Source organism: Dipodomys merriami, unplaced genomic scaffold (assembly GCF_024711535.1).
Source record: "Dipodomys merriami isolate MVZ:Mamm:240054 unplaced genomic scaffold, mDipMer1.0.p SCAF_17, whole genome shotgun sequence".
In the NCBI taxonomy this organism is placed as follows: domain Eukaryota; kingdom Metazoa; phylum Chordata; class Mammalia; order Rodentia; family Heteromyidae; genus Dipodomys; species Dipodomys merriami.
In genome coordinates this window covers 18,711,233-18,731,264 of record NW_027203048.1, presented here as the reverse complement: position 1 = coordinate 18,731,264, position 20,032 = coordinate 18,711,233, and the positions used below count along the sequence as shown (strand labels likewise).

Sequence of the window (20,032 nt, the reverse complement as noted above, 5' to 3'; positions counted from 1 at the left end):
GTGACTCAGTGGTAGAGCGCTTGCCTTGCATACATGGGGCCCTGGGTTCGATTCCTCAGCACCACCCAAGCAAAAAGAAAAAAGCCGGAAGTGGCGCTGTGACTCAAGTGGTAGAGCGCTAGCCTTGAGCTGAAGAGCTGAGGGACAGCGCCCAGGCCCAGGGTTCAGGCCCCATGACCGGACCCAAAAAAAAAAAATTAAAGATGCTAACCAGTAAAAAAAAAAAAATACCCTACTTGATTTTACAGTAAACTAAACCTGGGGCTGGGAAGGTGGCTCAGTGGTAGAGCGCTTGCCTTGTATGCATGAGGCCCTGGGTTTGATTCCTCAGCACCATATAAGCAAAAAAGAAAAAAGCCGGAAGTGGTGCTGTGGCTCAAGTGGTAGAGCACTAGCCTTGAGCTGAAGAGCTGAGGGACAGCGCCCAGGCCCAGAGTTCAGGCCCCACGACCGGACCCAAAAAAAAACAACAATAAACTAAACCTATAGAACCAGGTTAGCATTATTGAAATATGACTCATGCAGTTCAGTCCTTTAAAGCATACAATTCAGTTGTTTTTTTAGGGGCTGGTGGTATAGCTCAGAGGTAGAACACTTGCCTTAGCATGCATGTCTCTCCTGTGGCCATTTGTTAAGATTTTCTGGAGGATTTTTGCATCTGTATCTCTGAGAGATCCTGGTGCATACTTTTATTTTTTGTGTAATGTTTTCAGTTTCAATAATTGGCTATATAGAATAAATTCCTTCCTCATCTATTTTTGGAGAAGCATTTGTGAAGAGTTTTGTTGAATCTTTTAAATGTTGAGTAGAAGTCAGTACTAAAGATACCCAGGCCAAGGGAGTTTGGTGGGTAGTATTTGTTTATTAATGTTACTAATTCAACCTCTTCATTTGTTATGGGTCTCTTGAGTCGATTTTGTTAATATTTTTCTAGAAATTTGTCTATTTTAGCTTATTTAATCCATTAGCCTAAGATTATTCATAGTATCTGTCAGACACAGACAAGAGAACAAAAAATCTAGAGATGTATTTCTTTTTTTCTTTTTTCTTTCTTCTTTTTTTTTTTTTTTGTGGGTCATGGGGCTTGAACCCTGAGCCTGAGCCCTTTCCCTGAGCTCTTCAGCTCAAGGCTAGTGCACTTACCACTTTGAGCTACTACACCACCTCTGGTTTTCTGGTGGTTAGTTGAAGATAAGAGTCTCACAGAGCTGGCACTGGTGGCTCACGCCTTTAATCCTAGCTACTCAGAAGGCAGAGATCTGAGGATGGTGGTTCAAAACCAGCCTAGGCAGAGAAGTCCGTGAGACTTTTATCTCCAATAAACCACTCAGAAAACCAGAAGTGGCACTGTGGCTAAAATGGTAGAGCACTAGCCTTGAGCTGAAGAGCTGAGGGACAGCACCCAAGCCCAGAGTTCAAGCCCCACAACTGACCAAAAAAAAAGTCTCACAGACTTGCCTGCCCAAGCTGGCTTTGAACTGGGATCCTCAGATCTCAGCCTCCTGAGTAGCTAGGATTACAGGCTTGAGCCACCAACACCCAGCTAGAGATAAATTTTATATGAGCTTGCTTTGAATTCCAGTCCTCAGATCTCAGCCTCCTGAGTAGCAAGGAGTATACGTTTTTGATGCAACCAGCACCTGGGCACTTATTATTATTATTATTATTATTATTATTATTATTATTATTATTAAAAATATAGAAGAGGGGCTGGGAAGGTGGCTCAGTGGTAGAGTGCTTGCCTTGCATGCATGAGGCCCTGGGTTTGATTCCTCAGCACCACATAAGCAGAAAAAGCTCGAAGTCTCACTGTGGCTCAAGTGGTAGAGTGCTAGCCTTGAGCTGAAGAGCTGAAGGACAGTTCCCAGGCTCAAAGTTCAAGCCCCACAACTGACCAAAAATAGAGAGAGAGAGAGAGAGAGAGAGAGAGAGAGAGAGAGAGAGAAGATTCAGGGCTCAGTTGGTAGAGGGCTAGCCAGTGAGTAAAAGCATAAAATATCAAGTTCAAGTCTGGTCTCAGACAAAAAAAGGAAACACAGACTCATTAGATGGGACTGGGAATGTGGCTTAGTAGTAGAGTGCTTGCCTAGCATGCATGAAGCCCTGGGTTTGATACCTCAGTACCACAAACACAGAAAAAGCCGGAAGTGGGCTGTGGCTCAAGTGGCAGAGCCCTAGCCTTGAGCAGAAGGAGCACAGCAAGCCCGAGTTCAAGCCCCAGGACTGGCAAAAAAAAAAAAAAAAAAAAAAAAGACTCATTAGAAATATTGATGTCATCAACGCATGCATAAGAGGAACTTCACACTAAAGTAGTGGGAATGGCAATAATAGGTGATTTCTCTGCTGATTTTATAAATCTTTAGGGAAACCTTATAAAAATAGGAGGAAAACAGTGCATTTTGGGTAAAGAATCAGGGGAGAAAAAAAAGAATCAGGGGAGGCTGAATTACAAAATATGATCAGCTCTTGAACAAGGGCTTGGATTTAATCCCCCAGCATAAAAGGGAAAGAAAGAGAGAGGAAAGAGAGTGGAGAGAGAGAGTATCTGTAAAAGAAAGAGAACCACAGAGATAACAGAATTTTAAATTTTTAGGTAGCTTTTGGACAGAAAGCTTATTTTGGACTCTAGGGACCAGAACTTTGCAGTTACCACCATAGACATCTTTAATCACCAGGCACAGTGTGCTTCCCTTCCCCCCCCCCCCCCCCCCCCCGCTCTCCTGGGACTTGAACTCAGGGGCTGGGTGCTGTTCCTGAGTGCTTTTGCTCAACCACTTGAGCACAGCTCCATTTCTGGCCCTTTTTTTGTACTTTATTATTAAGAGTCTCATGGACTTTTCTGCCTGAGCTTGCTTCAAAACACGATCCTCAGATCTCAGCTTCCTGAGCCACCAGCCTCCAGCAGTATGTGCAGTTTATTTTAGCATATGTTAGTTTTACAAAGAGAGTTTCATTTAACATTTCCACATATGTAAACAATACATCCTTGTCAACTCATACTTGCTGTCACTCTCCCCAATACCACTACTTCTCACCCTTCTTGAAACAATTTCAATAGATATTACTACTCTGTTTTCTTTATTGTTGCTCATGGGGCTTGAACTCAGGGCCTGCAGCTGTCCCTGATCTTTTGCACCAAGGCTAGCACTCTACCATTTTAAGCTATAGTGCCACTTCTGGTTTTTGAGTGGTTAATTGTAGATAAGAGTGTCTGGACTGGCTTCAAACCACAATCGTCAGATCTCAGCCCCCTGAGTAGTTAGGATTACAGTAGGTGTGAGCCACTTGCACCCAGCTTTATTACTCTGTTTTCATGCATGCCAATAAACTATGTCACTATATGCATCCTCATTTACCTTCTTCATTCACCCTTCCCCCCTCCCCCCCCCCCCCCGCCAGTGGTGCCCATTTCCCCATTCTGGCCCATTCTGGAGTATGCTCTGTTCCACACAAAATACTTGCTTTCCTAAGGCAGCTGGCTTCAGCAGTAGCAAAATACCATTTGAAATGTGTCACTCAAATCCACTTTTCCCTCATTTAGGTGTCTCCTTGGGATAAAAAAGAAGAAGCAAATCAGAAAAAGCTGGAATTTGCATTTGCCAACAGTGATTATTTGGCCCTTCTACGAGCATATAAGGTAAGAAGATGACCTTATAGCTAAGGTTTACTACCAGAGTTGGTGCTAACATCAGAATAACTTCAGTTTGATTTTCACCAAAATTTAGGGATGGCAGCTGAGTACAAAAGAAGGTATGCGTGCAAGTTATAATTACTGCAGACAGAACTTCCTGTCGGGAAGAGTTCTGCAGGTGAGTTATTTCTGTTTGCTTTCAATTATTTACAGCTGCATTTTGCCTGTCCTGTCCTGACATTCAAAATGTGATTCCTGGAATGTACTGGCTTGCCCAGCTGTGCAAAGAAGAATCCCGAACTATAACATCAGGCTTTCTGTGCCAAAACTTCTCCCTAGTCTTTTTTCCTTGCTAGTGAGTTAGTTTTCTTAATGTGGAAGACAGTAGAATATATCAGCACAGTAGATATTACTGCTTAGTAGAAGTCACTTTTTCAGTAACTATACCAGATATTCTTAACTAGGATCCATAAACCCTTGAAATTGTAATCAGAGTTACGTATTTATACATAGTGCATTATTCTGAAGAAGAAAGATTATAGCTCTTGTCAGATTCTTGAGGTCTGTGACCATCTCTTACCACCACCACCACCACCCGCCTCACCACCACCCCCCAAATCAAAGAACTAACACTGGGCCAGATCTTTGTTAATTTTTCTTAGGTCCATCACAACCTACTGTATATGTCAGTAGTGAGTGTGCAAGAGAGAAAGGCTCATTGTCTCCTGCGTGTGACAGGCAGCCCTCTGCTATGTCAGTGTTTGGGACCTTTTCCTTTCTTTTTTTTGTGGTAGGGGGATAAAACCCAGATCCTTATATATGTCTTCATGTCTAACGCTTAATAATGTCCTCATTTCTTGGGAACAGATGTGAGTCAGCAAGAGCATAAGGTAGGAGAAACAGGGAAAGTTTTGAGAAGTTCCATTGAGAGAAACAACCCCTCTAGATATGGGAAAGGAACGGAGAAAACTTGAACAGAAAGGGTAAACAGAAAAACCTACATGACACACTGTGCCACAAGTAAAAACAAATGATTTGTAGGAAAGTCAGGCTTGTCCCAACTCCAGTGAAAATGTTTTAAAACATTTAAATATAATGTTAAATAAGAGATCCTCAATGCCAGCCACCGAAGTTATATAAAGTGTATATGCTGGTGAGGTCACTTGTTGTAAGACTTGATGCTCCCTTTGGTAGGTTGATGCCTCTGTGTGTGTGTGTGTGTGCGCGCGCGCGCGTGCATACGTGCATGCGCGCACACACACCTGTACTAGGGCTTGAACTGAGGGCCTTGGGCTTTAGGTTGCCTTGTTCAACCCAAGGCAGGCATTCTATCACTTAAGCCACACTTCTACTTCCTTGATGCATTTTCTTCTTTCAGGAAATGGCCAGTCTTAAACGACAATTCACTGAACTCTTATCAGATATAGGGTTTGCCAAAGAGGGACTCAGAGCAAGGGAAATTGAGAAGAGGGCCCAAGGAGGAGATGGAGTCCTAGATGCCACGGGAGAGGAGGTAAGGAAGGTGCTGGTACTTCTTATTTCCCCGTAAGTAGCACATGAATAAAACAGGAACTCCAAAATTCTTGTGGATGTCCTTCACTTAATGTCCAGTAAGCATTCTTTTTTTCTTTTCTTTCAGTACCGCTCTTGGGGCCTGAGCTCAGGAGCTGGGTGCTGTCCCTGAGCCTTTTGTGCTCAAGGCTAGCGCTCTTCCAGCTTTTTTTTACTAGTTAGTTCTCTAAATAAGAGCCTCATGGGGGCAGGGAATGTAGCTTAGTAATAAAGTGCTTGCCTAGCATGCATGAAGCCCTGGGCTCAATTCCTCAGTACCACATAAACAGAAAAAGCCAGAAGTAGCACTGGGGCTCAAGTTGGAGAGTGCTAGCCTTGAGCAAAAGAAGCTCAGGGACAGTTCCAAAATCCTGAGTTCGAACCCCAGGACTGGCCAAAAAAAAAGCCTCATGGGCTTTCTTACGTGGGTTGATTTAAACCTTGACCCTTATATCTCAGCCTCCTAAATAGCTAGATTACAGGTGTGAGCTGCTGGTGCCCAGAGCTAGTAACATTATTGAATTTCCTCTTTCCACAAATGAGTCAGCTAACCACAGGAGAATAGCAGAGCTCTTCTGTTTGTTGTTACTGTTGCTTTTATGTTTCATAATGGCTTTGAGTCATTTATAAAGGTAGACTAGACTTTCTAATGATGCTCTCTCAAATGGGCCAGCCTTTTTGAAAAGAGTCTTTTGTAGGAGAGCACCCTTTCACAGTGAATCTGATACATCTGTTCAGAAAGCAATTAGTATGCCAGGTGCCAGTGATGAATGCCTGTAATCCTAGCTAATGAGGAGCCTGAGATCTGGGGATCATCATTTGAAGCTAGCCTGGGCAGGAAAGTCTGTAAGTCTTATCTCCAGTTAAAGCAAAAAACCAGAAGTGGAGCTGTGGCGTAAGTAGTAGAGCACTAACCTTGAACGAAAAAGCTAAGGGACAGTGCCAAGTTTAAGCCCTGGGTTCAAATCCCAGTACTGACACGAAAAAAGAAAAGAAATTAGTATTTTCTAGAGATTCTGGACATCTCTGCACTGAGACCTAACCACACTAGCTTTTCTTTGCTTTTTCCACCTACTAAAAAAGAGAGAGAGATACATACATAGCTTATAGTGTTAGAGGTTCAGGTCATGCATCTTTACCCCTCTGGTGAGGGCCCTTTTGGCTCTAGCACAACAGGAACACTGGCTTTGCAGAGATTTGAGTCCTGTGTGACTATCGCCTAATAGATTTATTTTTTACTTATTCAAAGAGATAGAAGTTAGACATCCTTTTTGTTTTAAGATAGAAATCAAATGAGATATATTAGTAAATGCCAAGGCACAAGCAGAAGGATCTACTTTAGTTGGTAAAATTTCTTACAAGATTAACCCTGTATTTTTCTTGTAGGCAAACTCAAATGCTGAGAACCACAAGCTGATATCAGCAATGCTGTGTGCTGCTCTGTATCCAAATGTAGTGCAGGTAAAGGACATTTTCCTCAGTCCTCCTGTTTCTTGTTTGATTTGTAACTAAGGAATTAACTTAAGGTTTGCTCATTCGTCATCTTAAAGGGTTACAAACTTATGCATATGGATGTATACATAGTGTATATTTGCACAGTTTCCTTTCACTCAGTCTCTGCAGATACATTATTCAAGGATACAATATTGTATAAAATCAAGTACTTTTTAATCCTCCAGTTATTACTTCCTAAGTAGACATATAGCTCACTTTGCTAGACAACCTGAATATAATTATCCTTCTATGCTAGGTAGAAATTTGATTCTACTAGTTTTCCTAATGCCCTCTACTGTGGACTAAAATTAGGAAAGAATAAACCACCCCAATCAGAGCTTTGCCAGGGACCACCCATGGCTAGCCTTCCGGAACCCAAGGGCTATTGGACTTTTAGGTGAGTTTTGATTATCCAGTTCTTAAGGGGACTGTTTCAGACTTAGAATTTTAATTTTTCAGAGCACTAAATCATGTTTTTCAAGGCTCAGTTGAAATCTGATTCGTTTCTGGCTCATTTTTCTTCTTAACACTTGCATGCTTCTAAAATCAGTTGAAAGTTACTTTAAAAGATCATTTGGGCTGGGCTCTGGTAGCTCACGCCTAAAATCCTAGCTATTCAGGAAGCTGAGATCTGAGGATCCTGGTTTGAAGCCAGCTCATGCAGAAAAGCCTATGAGAATCTTATCTCCAATTAACTAGCAAAAAGAAGTGGAACTATGGTTCAAGTTGTAGCGCCTAGGCCCTGAGTTCAAGCCCCAGGACTGGCATCAAAAAGGAAAAAGGTGATTGGGATATAGATCTGCTGGTTCTGATGTGCTGCTATAGCTGTGAAAGCTGTCACCCTTGGGGGAAGCTGATGAGCATAAGGAATTGTATTGTGCTGTATGTATTGCAACTTTCTATGTATCTAAAATTATTTCAAAGTAAAAAGATTTTATAAGCCGGGCATCAGTGGCTCGCGCCTGTAATCCTAGCTACTCAGGAGGCTGAGATCTGAGAATCTCGTTTCAAAGCCAGCCCAGGCAGGAAACTCAGTGAGACTCTTATCTCCAATAAACCACTAGAAAACTGGAAGTGGCACTGTGACTCAGTGGTACAGTGCTCACCTTGAGCTGAAGAGCTCAGAGACAGCGCCCAGGCCCAGAGTTCAAAGCCCCACAACTGACAAAAAAAAAGATTTTATAAGAAAAAAGGTAAGGGAAACTCACATGAAGACTTATAAAAAAAAAAACTCTGAAAATGTAGTATAAAAAATTTTACATTGATAAATAAAATGCTTTTCAAGATAAACCATAAAAGAAAAGGTGAAAGACTTGACTATAAACAAGTTCTAAAAAATAGATCTTGTTTTTCTAAATTAGAAAAGAAAGCAAAGGAGAGAAATAAGCATATAGTGTATGTACAAAAGCCATGCTCAGTGTTACTAGTATGAAGAAAACAAAGTAGAGCTAGGTAGTGATGACTCACACCTGTAATCCTAACTACTCAGGAGTCTGAGATCTAGAGGACTATGGTTCAGAGCCAGCCTGAGCAGAAAAGCCCTTGAGATTCCATCTCTAACCAGCAAAAAGCTAGGCTGTAGATGTAACTCATGTGGTAGAATGCCAACCATGAGCAAGCAAGCCAATCAAGTGTGAGGCCTTGAGTTCAAGCCAATACAGCAATAAAAAAAAAATACATAAGGGCTGGGAAGGTGGCTCAGTGGTAGAGTGCTTGCCTTGCATGCATGAGGCCCTGGGTTCGATTCCTCAGCACCACATAAGCAAAAAGAAAAAAGCCAGAAGTGGCGCTGTGGCTCAAGTGGTAGAGTGCTAGCCTTGAGCTGAAGAGCTGAGGGACAGTGCCCAGGCCCAGAGTCCAGACCCCACAACAGGACCCAAAAAAAAAAAAATACATAAATAACCAGTGTACAAAAAAGAGCTGGAGGTGTGGCTTACCAGTTGAGCACCTGCCTAGCAAATGCCAAGCTCTGATTTCAAAGTCCTGTATCACAAAATAAAGGTGTACTTACCTTTTTTCAAAAGGAAACAAAGTAAAAGGAGGAAGCAAAAGACCAGGCATGATGGCATAAACCTGTAACTTCAGCATTTTAGGAGGCTGAGGCAGAGTTTGAGAGTTCAAGACTAGCCTGGACTACGCAGAAAGCTCAAGGCTCTGAGAAGAAAAAAAAAGGCAGGGAGTGAAACAACAAAACTATTCAAACATATTCATTTGAGCCAAGAGTCCTAAAACGGGGTGTGGGAATTGGGGATTTAGCTCAGTGGAAGAGCACTTGCCTGGCAAGGGCAACGCCTTGATTTGGTTCCCAACTTTAGGAGGAAAAAAAAACTAAAATGGAATGTATATACATACACACTTCTATGTATATATAACTTCTTTTTTTTCACAAATATTTTTTGCTCAGGTGAAAACTCCAGAAGGAAAATTTCAGAAGACCAGTACCGGAGCTGTCAGAATGCAACCCAAATCAGCGGAATTGAAATTTGTCACAAAGAACGATGGCTATGTCCACATTCACCCTTCCTCAGTCAACTACCAGGTCAGAATGGTGAAGTGCTCTTACCGGGACTTGTGGCACATCCTGAATTGGGGAACACCATCTCTTATTTCAGTCAAACCTTGTCCTATCACATGCAGTATCCCCTGCAGTCCCACTGACTTAGAGAAGGTTGAATGAGTATAAACAGACTGACAAGTGAACTATTTCTAGAAAGACTATTTTAAGAAAATTCTGCTAGATTTTAAAAAGAAATGGTCAAGCCTACTTTCAGATGTAAAATGGCTTCTCTGAATTGACGATTCAGGAGCTAGTCACATCATTGACCCCTGTTCTTATTGGTCTTTTTTCCTCAACTCTTGTCCTTCTGTATGCTTATTGCTTATTGCTTCTGACTTCTGCCCACCAACTAAACAAAGCTCACAAGCAGCCTCCTACTTGTCAGATCCAGTAGCCATTCTTGGTCCTCCTCAGACTGGTCTCTCCCAGAATATTTGACATTTCTGACCTCACCTCCTCTTGACACTACTCTTAGTGATCTTTTTGCTTCTGAAATATCACTTTTTCTTTCCACTCTCAGTTACTTTCTCCTTTACCAACTTCTTTTCCTTTGCTCTGAAATAGTGGTTCTGGCCAGGCGCTGGTGGCTCATGCCTGTAATCCTAGATATTCAGGAGGCTGAGATCTGAGGATCATGGTTTGAAGCCAGCATGGGCAAGAAAGCCCATAAGACTCTTAGCTCTAACCACCAGAAAACTGGAAGTAGAACTGTGGCTCAAAGTAGTACAGTGCTAGCCTTGAGCAAAAGAGTTCAGTGAACAAGTTGTCATGTCCAAAACGAGCTTTACAACGTCGGTGGGGGGGAAGGGGGAGGAAGGAGAAGGATTGGGATTGGGGGGAGGGGGGAGGCTGGGAAGGGATGTGAAGGGTAAACAAAGGAGGAGGCTGCAATGCTTGGTAAGAAATGTACACATTATCCTGCCCATGTAATTGTAACTCCTCTGTACAGTATGTTCACAAATAAAATTAAATTTAAAAAAAAAAAGAGTTCAGTGACAGCGCACAGGCCCTGAGTTCAAGCCCCACAACCCACAAAAAACAAACAAAAAACAGTGGTTCTGTCATTGACCTTTTTGTGTATGTGTATGTGTAGAGATTAGACTCAGGGCCTTGTACCCTTGCATGGTTTGTTTGTTTTTTTTTTCTTTTTTTCTTTTTTTTTTCTTTTTTCTGGCCAGTCCCAGGACTTGAACTCAGGGCCTGGGCACTGTCCCTGAACTTCCCTTGCTCAAGGCTAGTACTCTACCACTTAAGCCACAGCGCCACTTCTGGCTTTTTCTGTTTATGTAGTGCTGAGGAATTGAACCCAGGGCTTCATGCATTCTAGGCAAGCACTCTACCACTAAGCCACATTCCCAGCCTTGCATGGCCTTTTTACTCAAGACAGGTACTCTTCTACTTTGAGCGGTACCCTTAATTCTGAGTTTTTGCTGGTTAAGAGTCTCACAGAGCTGGTTTTAAATCATGATCCTCAGATCTCAGTCTCTTGAGTAGCTAGGATTACAGGCGTGAGCCACCAGTGACTGGCCCATTGGCTTTCTTTTCTCACTATAGTGTACACATACTTCCTGACTGCCCCTACATGCCGACCCAGACCCCAGAATTGCCTCTCCAGAGCTCGAGTTTCCCTGAGCTCTCCTGCTGGATAATATCAGCTGATATTCAAACTCATCATCTCCCAATTCATCCTTCTCTTTCTGTGTTCCCTGTCTTGGCAAATGGCACCAACCAGACTTGACCCTGAAGTCGCATAGATGTCTACTTCTTTTCTCCTTACTCTTAGCTCAGCTGCCCTCTAACTTGGACAGTGCCACTTTTGTGACATCACTAAGGTTTGCCTACTGTCATCCTCATTGCTACTTCTCAGCTCAAATCCCAAACATCTGTCTCTTACCTGAAGTACTGCAATAATCTTATTTACCGTGGTCTTGCCAACTTGGCAGAATTCTATACAAAACATACATTTGACCATGTCAACCTTTGTTTATTTCTTCATATATAGAATGTACAAACACCTGACTTCATGTCTTGCTTCTTTCTGACCATGTATCCCCCAATACTGTACTCCAGTAATACAACAATGTCCCCCAAAACTGGACATGCTGTGCTCTGTGCCTGGAATAACATTCTCATGCCTCCGCAAGCTCTATATACCCTTCAGACTTCTGTTAAGAATCATTTCCTAGCCCGGCGCCAGTGGCTCACGCCTGTAATCCTAGCTACTCAGGAGGCTTAGATCTGAGGATCACAGGTCAAAGCCAGCCGGGCAGGAAAGTCCGTGAGACTCTTAACTCCAATAACCCTCCCTCTCCCCCCCCCCCCCCCCCCCCCCCCCGCTAGAAAACCGGAAGTGGCACTGTGGCTCAAGTGGTAGAGCACTCGCCTTGAGCTGAAAAGCTGAGGGACAGCACCCAGGTCCAGAGTTCAAGCCCCACGACCAATAAAAAAAAAAACATCATTTCCTGCCGGGCACTGGTGGCTTATGCCTGCAATCCTAACTATTCAGGAGGCTGAGATCTGAGGATTGTGGTTGAAAGCCAGCCGAAGCATAGACTTCTATGAAACTCATATCCTATTAATCACCGAAAAATAAGCCAGAAGTAGACCTGTGGCTCAAATTGTAAAACACTAGCCTTGAGCCAAAGAAGCTCAGAGACAACACCCAGAGCCTGAGTTTAAGTACCAGGACTGGCAAAAAAAGAAAAATTAAACATACAATATACACATGTATCAAGGCATTATATAATACCTCATGAATATGTACAATTATCTATTTATACATTAATTTAAAATAAATTGTTTAAAATAAATGTAATTGCTTAAATAATTATTACACAGTTCAAAAATTCCTTTTGAGGGGCTGGGGAGGTGGCTCAGTGGTAGAGTGCTTGCCTTGCATGCCTGAGGCCCTGGGTTCAATTCCTCAGCACCACATAAGCAAAAAGAAAAAAGCCAGAAGTGGCGCTGTGGCTCAAGTGGTAGAGCGCTAGCCTTGAGCTAAAAGAGCTGAGGGACAACACCCAGGCCCAGAGTTCAGGCCCCACGACTGGACCCAAAAAAATAAATAAGTAAAAATAAAACAAAAATTCCTTTTGAAAAAATTGTTTAAATAATTGTTACACAGTTCAAAAATTCCTTTTGAGGCGCTGGGAAGGTGGCTCAGTGGTAGAGCGCTTGCCTTGTGCATGCATGAGGCCCTGGGTTCCATTCCTCAGCACCACAGAAGCAGAAAAAGTCAGAAGTGGTGCTGTGGCTCAAGTGTTAGAGTGCTAGCTTTGAGCTGAAGAGCTGAGGGACAGCGTTCAGATGCCATGACTGACCAAAAAAAAAAAAAAAAAGGTAAAAAAAAAATTCCTTTTGAATACAAAAAGTGCCCTTCCCCACCAGCAAGCCTGGTGCTCAGATGAAAGGTAGTTGGGAGTCCTTAATAAATAGGTAATATTTTGAATAAATAAATAAACAAACAGGTAATATTTAAACCCACAGGACTGGTGGGATGTCCTTTATATAGCCAGTGACGCTGTTGTCATCGAAGGCTTCATGTTACAGGTCAGACACTTTGAAAGCCCCTATCTCCTGTACCATGAGAAGATCAAAACTAGTCGGGTATTCATCCGAGACTGCAGCATGGTGTCTGTGTACCCACTGGTCTTGTTTGGAGGAGGCCAAGTGAATGTGCAGCTTCAGAGGGGAGAGTTCGTTGTCTCCCTGGACGATGGCTGGATCCGGTTTGTAGCTGCTTCCCATCAGGTAAAAGGATGACTGGGTTGTTCTCAAGGCTCAAGCCAGGAGAGGTTTTGACAACGTGAAGTGTAGAACATTCCCTTAGGAAAGAGAAGAGGGAGAGAAGGAAGGAGCAAAACAAAAAGAAAGTAAAAAGGGGGCTGAGGCGCGCGCACACACACACACACACACACACACACACACACACACACACACACACACACACACACACACACACACACACACACACACACACACACACACACACACACACACACACACACACACACACACACACACACACACACACACACACACACACACACACACACACACACACACACACACACAATGGGTCTGAATTCTTTTATTATTAAGTCTCAACTATGGAGTCTCTGAGAAAAACATTTCGGAAATATGGGATTGTGGCTTAGTGGTAGAGTGCTTGCCTAGCATGCATGAAGCCCTAGCTTCCATTCCCAGTACCACATAAATAGAAAAAGCCAGAAGTGGTGTTGTGGCTCAAGTGGTAGAGTGCTAGCCTTGAGCAAAAGAAACTCAGGGACAGTGCCCAGGCCCTGAGTTCAAGCCCCAGGACTGACTGGCCAAAAAAACCCAAAAACTTACTTTAGCAATTTTACTGTTAGATTTTAACTGATTTATAAGCCACATTCTTAAAAAAAATGAAAGAAAGCCTGGTGCTAGTGGCTCCTGCCTGTGATTAGCTACTCAGGAAGCTGAGATCTGAGAATCATAATTCAAAGGTAGCCCTAACAGGAAAGCCCATGAGACTATCTCCTATTAACTACCAAAAAGACCAGAAGTGGGTCTATAGCTCAGAATAGAGGAGCATACTACCTTTGAGCAAAACAGCTCAAGGACAGCACCTAGGCCTGAGTTCAAGCCCCAGGACTGACAAAACAAAAAATAACAAAAGCAAAACCGTGAGAGGACAGCTACAGTGCCAAAGAGCTTTTTGATTTTCTAACCCATACCATTTTTAAATTTCCATTTTAATCCTCAATTTGCCTGCTTATTTAAGGGCAAAGAGTAATGGAAAATGTTCCATAAAAGCCATACTTCCAGAACTAACCTTTTCTGTAAATGAGATGTGATAAAGCAGGCATGGTGGTACACATCTCTAATTCCTGTGCTCAGGAGGCTGAGGCAGAAGGATCAGTGTTTGAGTCAGTGCCACGTAGCAAGACCGTGTCTCTAAATAATAAGGTAGATGGGACAGAAGAGTATGTATATATGGATCTAAAATTAACATTAAAAATTTAAGTATTAATCATCATAATTGGGGCATCTCCCGCTGATAACCTGTTCTCTTGTTCCAAGCACTGCTTATACTGTAGCTTTCTTTATAGGTCGCTGAATTAGTAAAAGAACTTCGTTGTGAACTTGACCATCTCCTCCAGGATAAAATTAAAACCCCAAGTATAGACCTGTGCACCTGTCCTCGAGGCTCTAGGATCATCAGCACAATCGTGAAACTTGTCACCACACAATAAAGACCGGTCTCAGCACAGTGCTAGCTACTCACCTGCCTCTTGCTCACCCCGAAGTTACAGCAGCACTTCTACCTCGAACTGAAGACCTGAGCTGGGGCTGGCCTGCAGTGCGGAGCCCTCTGAAGCTCCACGTGGTAAAGAAACACTTTCCACACTTCGTATTTCTGACAAGTGCGGACACTCCCGGCACAATTTGGAGTGTCAGTAAAACCCAGCTTCCTGCCTTCTTCTCTGTGATTCTTCTGGACTGAATACAAATGAATGTTCAAAACAGTGCTGTTTTACTCTATGTATGCGTTTTTCCCTACTTTTATTTTGTATGCTTATATATAATCTATGTCTTCTTATCTCGTGTTTTTAATTGGGCATGAAAAGAAATAGTGGAGGTTTTTGTCCTGTCATAATAAAGGTTCAACTGAAAGAAATCAAGACAGAAAAAAAAAAAAAATGTGAGCAAGAAAAATAAAAAATAAAAACTTCATTTCAGGCTATGGACTACTGAGTAAACTTAATTTACTTTTACTCATTAAAGGTCAGCTTAAAAATCAAATTTAATGAGTTCTGTTGGGTACAAAATGTAAATTGGTAGGCCAGGTGCCAGTGGCTCACACCTGTGATCCTAGCTACTCAGGAAGCTGAGATCTGAGGATCACGGTTCAAAGCCAGCAAAGTCCGTGAGACTTTTTTTTTTTTTTTTTTTTTGGGTTGGTCATGGGGCGTGAACTCTGGGCCTGGGTGCTGAACCTGCACTCTTCAGTTCAAGGCAAGCGCTCTACCTCTTGAGCCACAGCGTCACTTCCAGTTTTCTAGTGGTTTATTGGAGATGAGTCTCACAGACTTCTCTGCGAGAGCTGGCTTTGAACTGTGATCCTCAGATCTCAGCCTTCTGAGTAGCTAGGATTACAGGTGTGAGCCACTGGTGCCCGGCCTATGAGACTCTTATCTCCCATTAATCACCAGAAAACTGGCAGTAACACTGGCTCAAATGGTAGAGAGTTTGCCTTGAGCTGAAGAGTTCAAGGGCTGAATCCAGGTCCAGAGTTCAAGCCCCATGACCAACAACAACAACAACAACAAAAAATGTAAGTTGGTCCCACCCAAAACACTCCAAATAAAATTAGAACAAAGCTAGGTGTGGGTGGCCCACACCTCTAATCCCAGCTGCTGAGGAGGCTGAGATTTGAGGAATGTGTTCATATCTGGTCCAGGCAGAAAAGTCCATGAGACTCTTAGTTCTAAATAACCATCAAAAAGGCAGAAGTTGCCCAGCACAGGTGACTCACACCTGTAATCCTAGCTATTCATAAGGCTGTGGTTCCAAGCCAGTCCAGGTGGGAAAGTCCACAAGACTTGTCCAATTAAACTACCCAAAAAGCCAGAATAGGCACTGTGGTTCAAAGTGGTAGATTACTAGCCTTGAACACAAAAGCTCTGAGAGATTGCCAGGCCAAATTCAAGCCCCAGTATGGGGGGGGGGGGGGGGAGCCAGCTGAAGTGGTAGAGCACCAGTCTTTTTTTTTTTTTTTTTGCCAGTCCTAGGACTTGAACTCAGGGCCTGGGCACTGTCCCTAAGCTTCTTTTGTTCAAGGCTAGCATTCTACCACTTGAGCCTCAGTGCCACTTCTGGTTTTTCAGTTTATGGTACTGAGGATTCAAACCCAGGGCTTCATGCATGCCAAACAAGTACTCTACCACTAAACTACATTCCCAGCCCTAGAGTACCAGTCTTGAGTGAAATAGCTAAGGAACAGTACCTAAGCTGTAAGTCAAGTCCCAGTACCAGCACAGAGAAACAAACAAAAATAGAACAATCTTTTTTTTTTTTTTTTTTTGTCGGTCATGGGGCTTGAACTCTGGGCCTGGGCACTGTCCCTCAGCTCTTCAGCTCAAGGCGAGCGCTCTACCACTTGAGCTACAGCGCCACTTCCGGTTTTCTGGTGGTTTATTGGAGATAGGAGTCTCACGGTCTCTCCTGCCCGGGCTGGCTTTGAACCGCGATCCTCAGATCTCAGCCTCCTGAGTAGCTAGGATTACAGGCGTGAGCCACCAGCGCCCGGCAAAAATAGAACAATCTTGTATCTTTCATTCTCTAACTTCTCCACTTAGGAATCTCTTCTGTGTTATGAACTCACCCAAGTCCAATAGTTACATAGCCAGGAGAGCGGTACAGGAATTTAAATGTAAATAAAGTGAAATTAACTTGCAATGGAATTAGAATTGTAATGAAAGACAGCCACAGTTGTATTTGAGGGGTGTAGTGGCATTATTGCTTGTGTCAGATTTACAGCCATAAAAATGCCTCCCTTCAAACTGAATGTTTGTTACCACCACTTAGGTAAATGTAGCACTGGCATTTTGTTTGTTTGTTTGTTTTTGGTTTTGGTTTTTTGGTCTGGTCCTGGGGCCTGAACTCTGGGCCTGGGCACTGTCCCTCAGCTCTTCAGCTCAAGGCTAGCGCTCTACCACTTGAGCCACAGCGCCACTTCTGGCTTTTTTCTTTTTGCTTACGTGGTGCTGAGGAATCAAACCCAGGGGCTCAGGCATGCAAGGCAAGCGCTCTACCACTGAGCCACCTTCCCAGCCCCAGCACTGGCATTTTGAAAACAAATATGTTTCTCTAAACATCTGGAAGGATCTGAAAGGACTGAATGGAAAAGCACTGTCAACTTTAGAATAGTTACTGCAGTTCCAGCGTGCAGGGAACTGGCACCCTCATGAAAGCCAGTTCTCACACTGGTCACTTGTAGTCATATTAAAAATGCACAAATGCAGCCTGCTACTGTAGCTCATGCCTCTAATCCTAGCTATTCAAGAGGCTGAGATCTGAGAATTGAGGTTTTAAGCTAGCCCAAGCAGGAAAGCTCATACACTCTTATCTCAACTAGCAAAGCCAAAGGTGGCACCATCTTTGAGCAAAAAAATAAATTAGGGCCCAGGGCTGGGAAGGTGGCTCAGTGGTAGAGCGCTTGCCTTGCATGCATGAGGCCCTGGGTTCAATAACTCAGCACTACATAAGCAAAAAGAAAAAAGTGGAAGTGGTGCTGTGGCTCAAGTGGTAGAGCGCTAGCCTTGAGCTGAAGAGCTGAGGGACAGCGCCCAGGCCCAGAGTTCAGGCCCCACGACCGGACCCAAAATAAATAAATGAATAATAAAAATAAATAAATTAGGGCCCAAACCTAGGCCCTAGTACTGGTACTAGTTCAAGTCCCAATACTGGTACAAAACAAAAGAAATGGCCTAGTATTCTTGGCCTCAATTCAAGTATTTCTCCTGAATGCTAGGACTATAGGTACACAATACCTCACCTGACTTTGAATATGAAACTTGTTTTTTATTTTCTTTTTTGGCCCAGGGTTGGTACTTGCTGTTTTGTTTTTTCTTCTTTGCGCACTGGGTTTTGCTTGTTAAACAGTGCTTTACTACTTGAACCATTTTACGAGGACATAAGATTACTTCTTTACAATTAAGATCAAAGCTGGGTGCTGGTGGCTCATGCCTGTAATCCTAGCTACTCAGGAGGCTGAGATCTGAGGATCGCGGTTCAAAGCCAGCCCGGGCAGGAAAGACCGTGAGACTCCTATCTCCAATAAACCACCAGAAAAACCGAAAGTGGCGCAGTAGCTCAAGTGGTAGAGCGCTGGCCTTGAGCTGAAGAGCTGAGGGACAGCACCCAGGTCCAGAGTTCAAGCCCCACAACTGACAAAAAAAAAAAAAAAAAGAGAGAGATTGTATTTCATGGTGAAACTCATTTATTAAACCCCCAAAAGAAGCTGGTCAGCATTTAATGTGATTTTTTTTTATTTTTTTTTATTTTTATGTATTTATTTATTTTATTTTTGCCAGTCCAGCAGCTTGAACTCAGGGCCTGGGTGCTGTCCCCGAGCTGCTTTTGCTAAAGGCTACCACTCTACCACTGAGCCACGCCACTTCTGGCTTTTTCTGCTTATGTGGTACTGAGGAATCGAACCCAGGGCTTCATGCATGCTAGGCAAACACTCTACCACTGAGCCACATTCTCAGCCCAATTTTTTTTTTTTTATGGAGAGCTTGATACATGGTTTAAATATGTGTTTCATTGAAACCTAGTGAGAAAACAGTGTTAGTGAAATACTTGCTCCAAAATCAGTTTGCATGGCTGTTTTGTTCTATGTCTCAGGGGTGATCATAGCTTATCATTCTGACACTTGAGTTCCTCATCTGTTTATTATAACTCAGACTACCTGCAGGGCATGAACTTTGATCTTTCTCCTTTCAATCTATTGCCAAGCAGTTTAACTTAAATAATATACAAGTATGGAATGTGGACCTAAGAGGGATGGTAAATGTCAACTCCTACCTAGGTAATACTTTGAACATGTTCCTAAGAGGTTATCATAAATTCGATCTTGTGAGCTATGATCCCAGCAGTTGGAAGACAGAAGGGTAGCAAGTTCCAGGGCAGCCTGGAACAGAGAGCAAGACCCTGTCTCAATTTTCTTTCTAAATTAAAGACCTTGTGGCAGAAGTTGTAAAATTTAAACAGCATCTATAGTTCAGGGTATGATTTTCAGATGCTGCCTGGGCTGGCATCGTAGAGACTCAACTGGTGTGCTTATGGAGCAGCTCACGTTCAAGGCGTTCAATGGGTATCACCTAGTTGCCATGTGAGGTGGCAATGAGATTTGCTCACCCCACCATTATTAGTATTAAAGGCAAATCCTGGATTTATCCTCCTAAATCATGCAGGACTTGAGTATAAACCCTAGGTTTTGTTTTTCCCCATATGCAAGGGCAAACGGCTCAAAATACTCAAGCCAATTAATAAACACAAGTGTAGCTATTGCTTTCAAAAGTTACATTTTTGGATGGTGCTAGGACTAAGCCCAGGTCCTCATGCATGCCAGACAAATTCTACCCCAGTGCCAGAAGTTAGATTTGGATCGTGAATCTATGCCAGTCAATATGAGTACTCACAGTACAGAGTACTCCAGAGCGACAGCACCAAAATAGCTAATACGAATTTTTTTCTTTCTTTTCTTTTTTTTTTTTTTTTTTTTTTTTTTTTTGCCAGTCCTGGGGCTTCTACTCAGGGCCCGTGCACTGTCCCTGAGCTTCTTTTGCTCAAGGCTGTACTCTACCACTTGAGCCACAATGCTACTTACAGCTTTTCTGTCTTTGTGGTACTAAGGAATCAAACCCAGGGCTTCATGCATGCTAGGCAAGCACTCTACCACTAAGCCACATTCCAGGCGCTAATACAGTTTCTTATCACAGCAATCATTTTAGACTGTTTGGGGTGATAGACTTCTTCCAGGTCTTTTGGTCTTATAAAGGTAAAACAATAATGATAAGATGAACTGTTAACCATGGTAAATTTTAGTATAGAGAGCCTTTTAACTATTTCTAAATTATTGCCAGTATGATACAGGTTAGAATTTATAGGGAACCACCAATCTTTAGCCGGGCACCAGTGGCTCACACCTATAATCTAGCTACTCAGGAAACTGAGATCTGAAGATCAAGGTTCAAAGCCAGCCCAGGCAGGAAAGACCCTGAGACTCCTGTCTCCAATAAATCACCAGA

At 43.0% G+C, this 20,032-nt stretch overlaps 1 protein-coding gene across 4 annotated transcripts in view; it reads left to right on the top strand.

Annotated features, from left to right (window-relative positions):
* Dhx57 (DExH-box helicase 57) overlaps positions 1–14,952 on the top strand; it is a 63,611-nt gene extending 48,659 nt beyond the window's left edge. For all 4 annotated transcript variants that reach the window (XM_070025421.1, XM_070025419.1, XM_070025423.1 and 1 more), the window contains 7 exons: positions 3,542–3,637; positions 3,726–3,809; positions 5,010–5,144; positions 6,569–6,643; positions 9,081–9,215; positions 12,783–12,983; positions 14,327–14,952. In XM_070025421.1, coding sequence (XP_069881522.1) covers positions 3,542–3,637; positions 3,726–3,809; positions 5,010–5,144; positions 6,569–6,643; positions 9,081–9,215; positions 12,783–12,983; positions 14,327–14,470 — 870 coding nt within the window. In that variant the 3' untranslated portion in view covers positions 14,471–14,952. The remainder of the gene's footprint in view (positions 1–3,541; positions 3,638–3,725; positions 3,810–5,009; positions 5,145–6,568; positions 6,644–9,080; positions 9,216–12,782; positions 12,984–14,326) is intronic.
* The last annotated feature ends 5,080 nt before the right edge of the window (positions 14,953–20,032 follow it).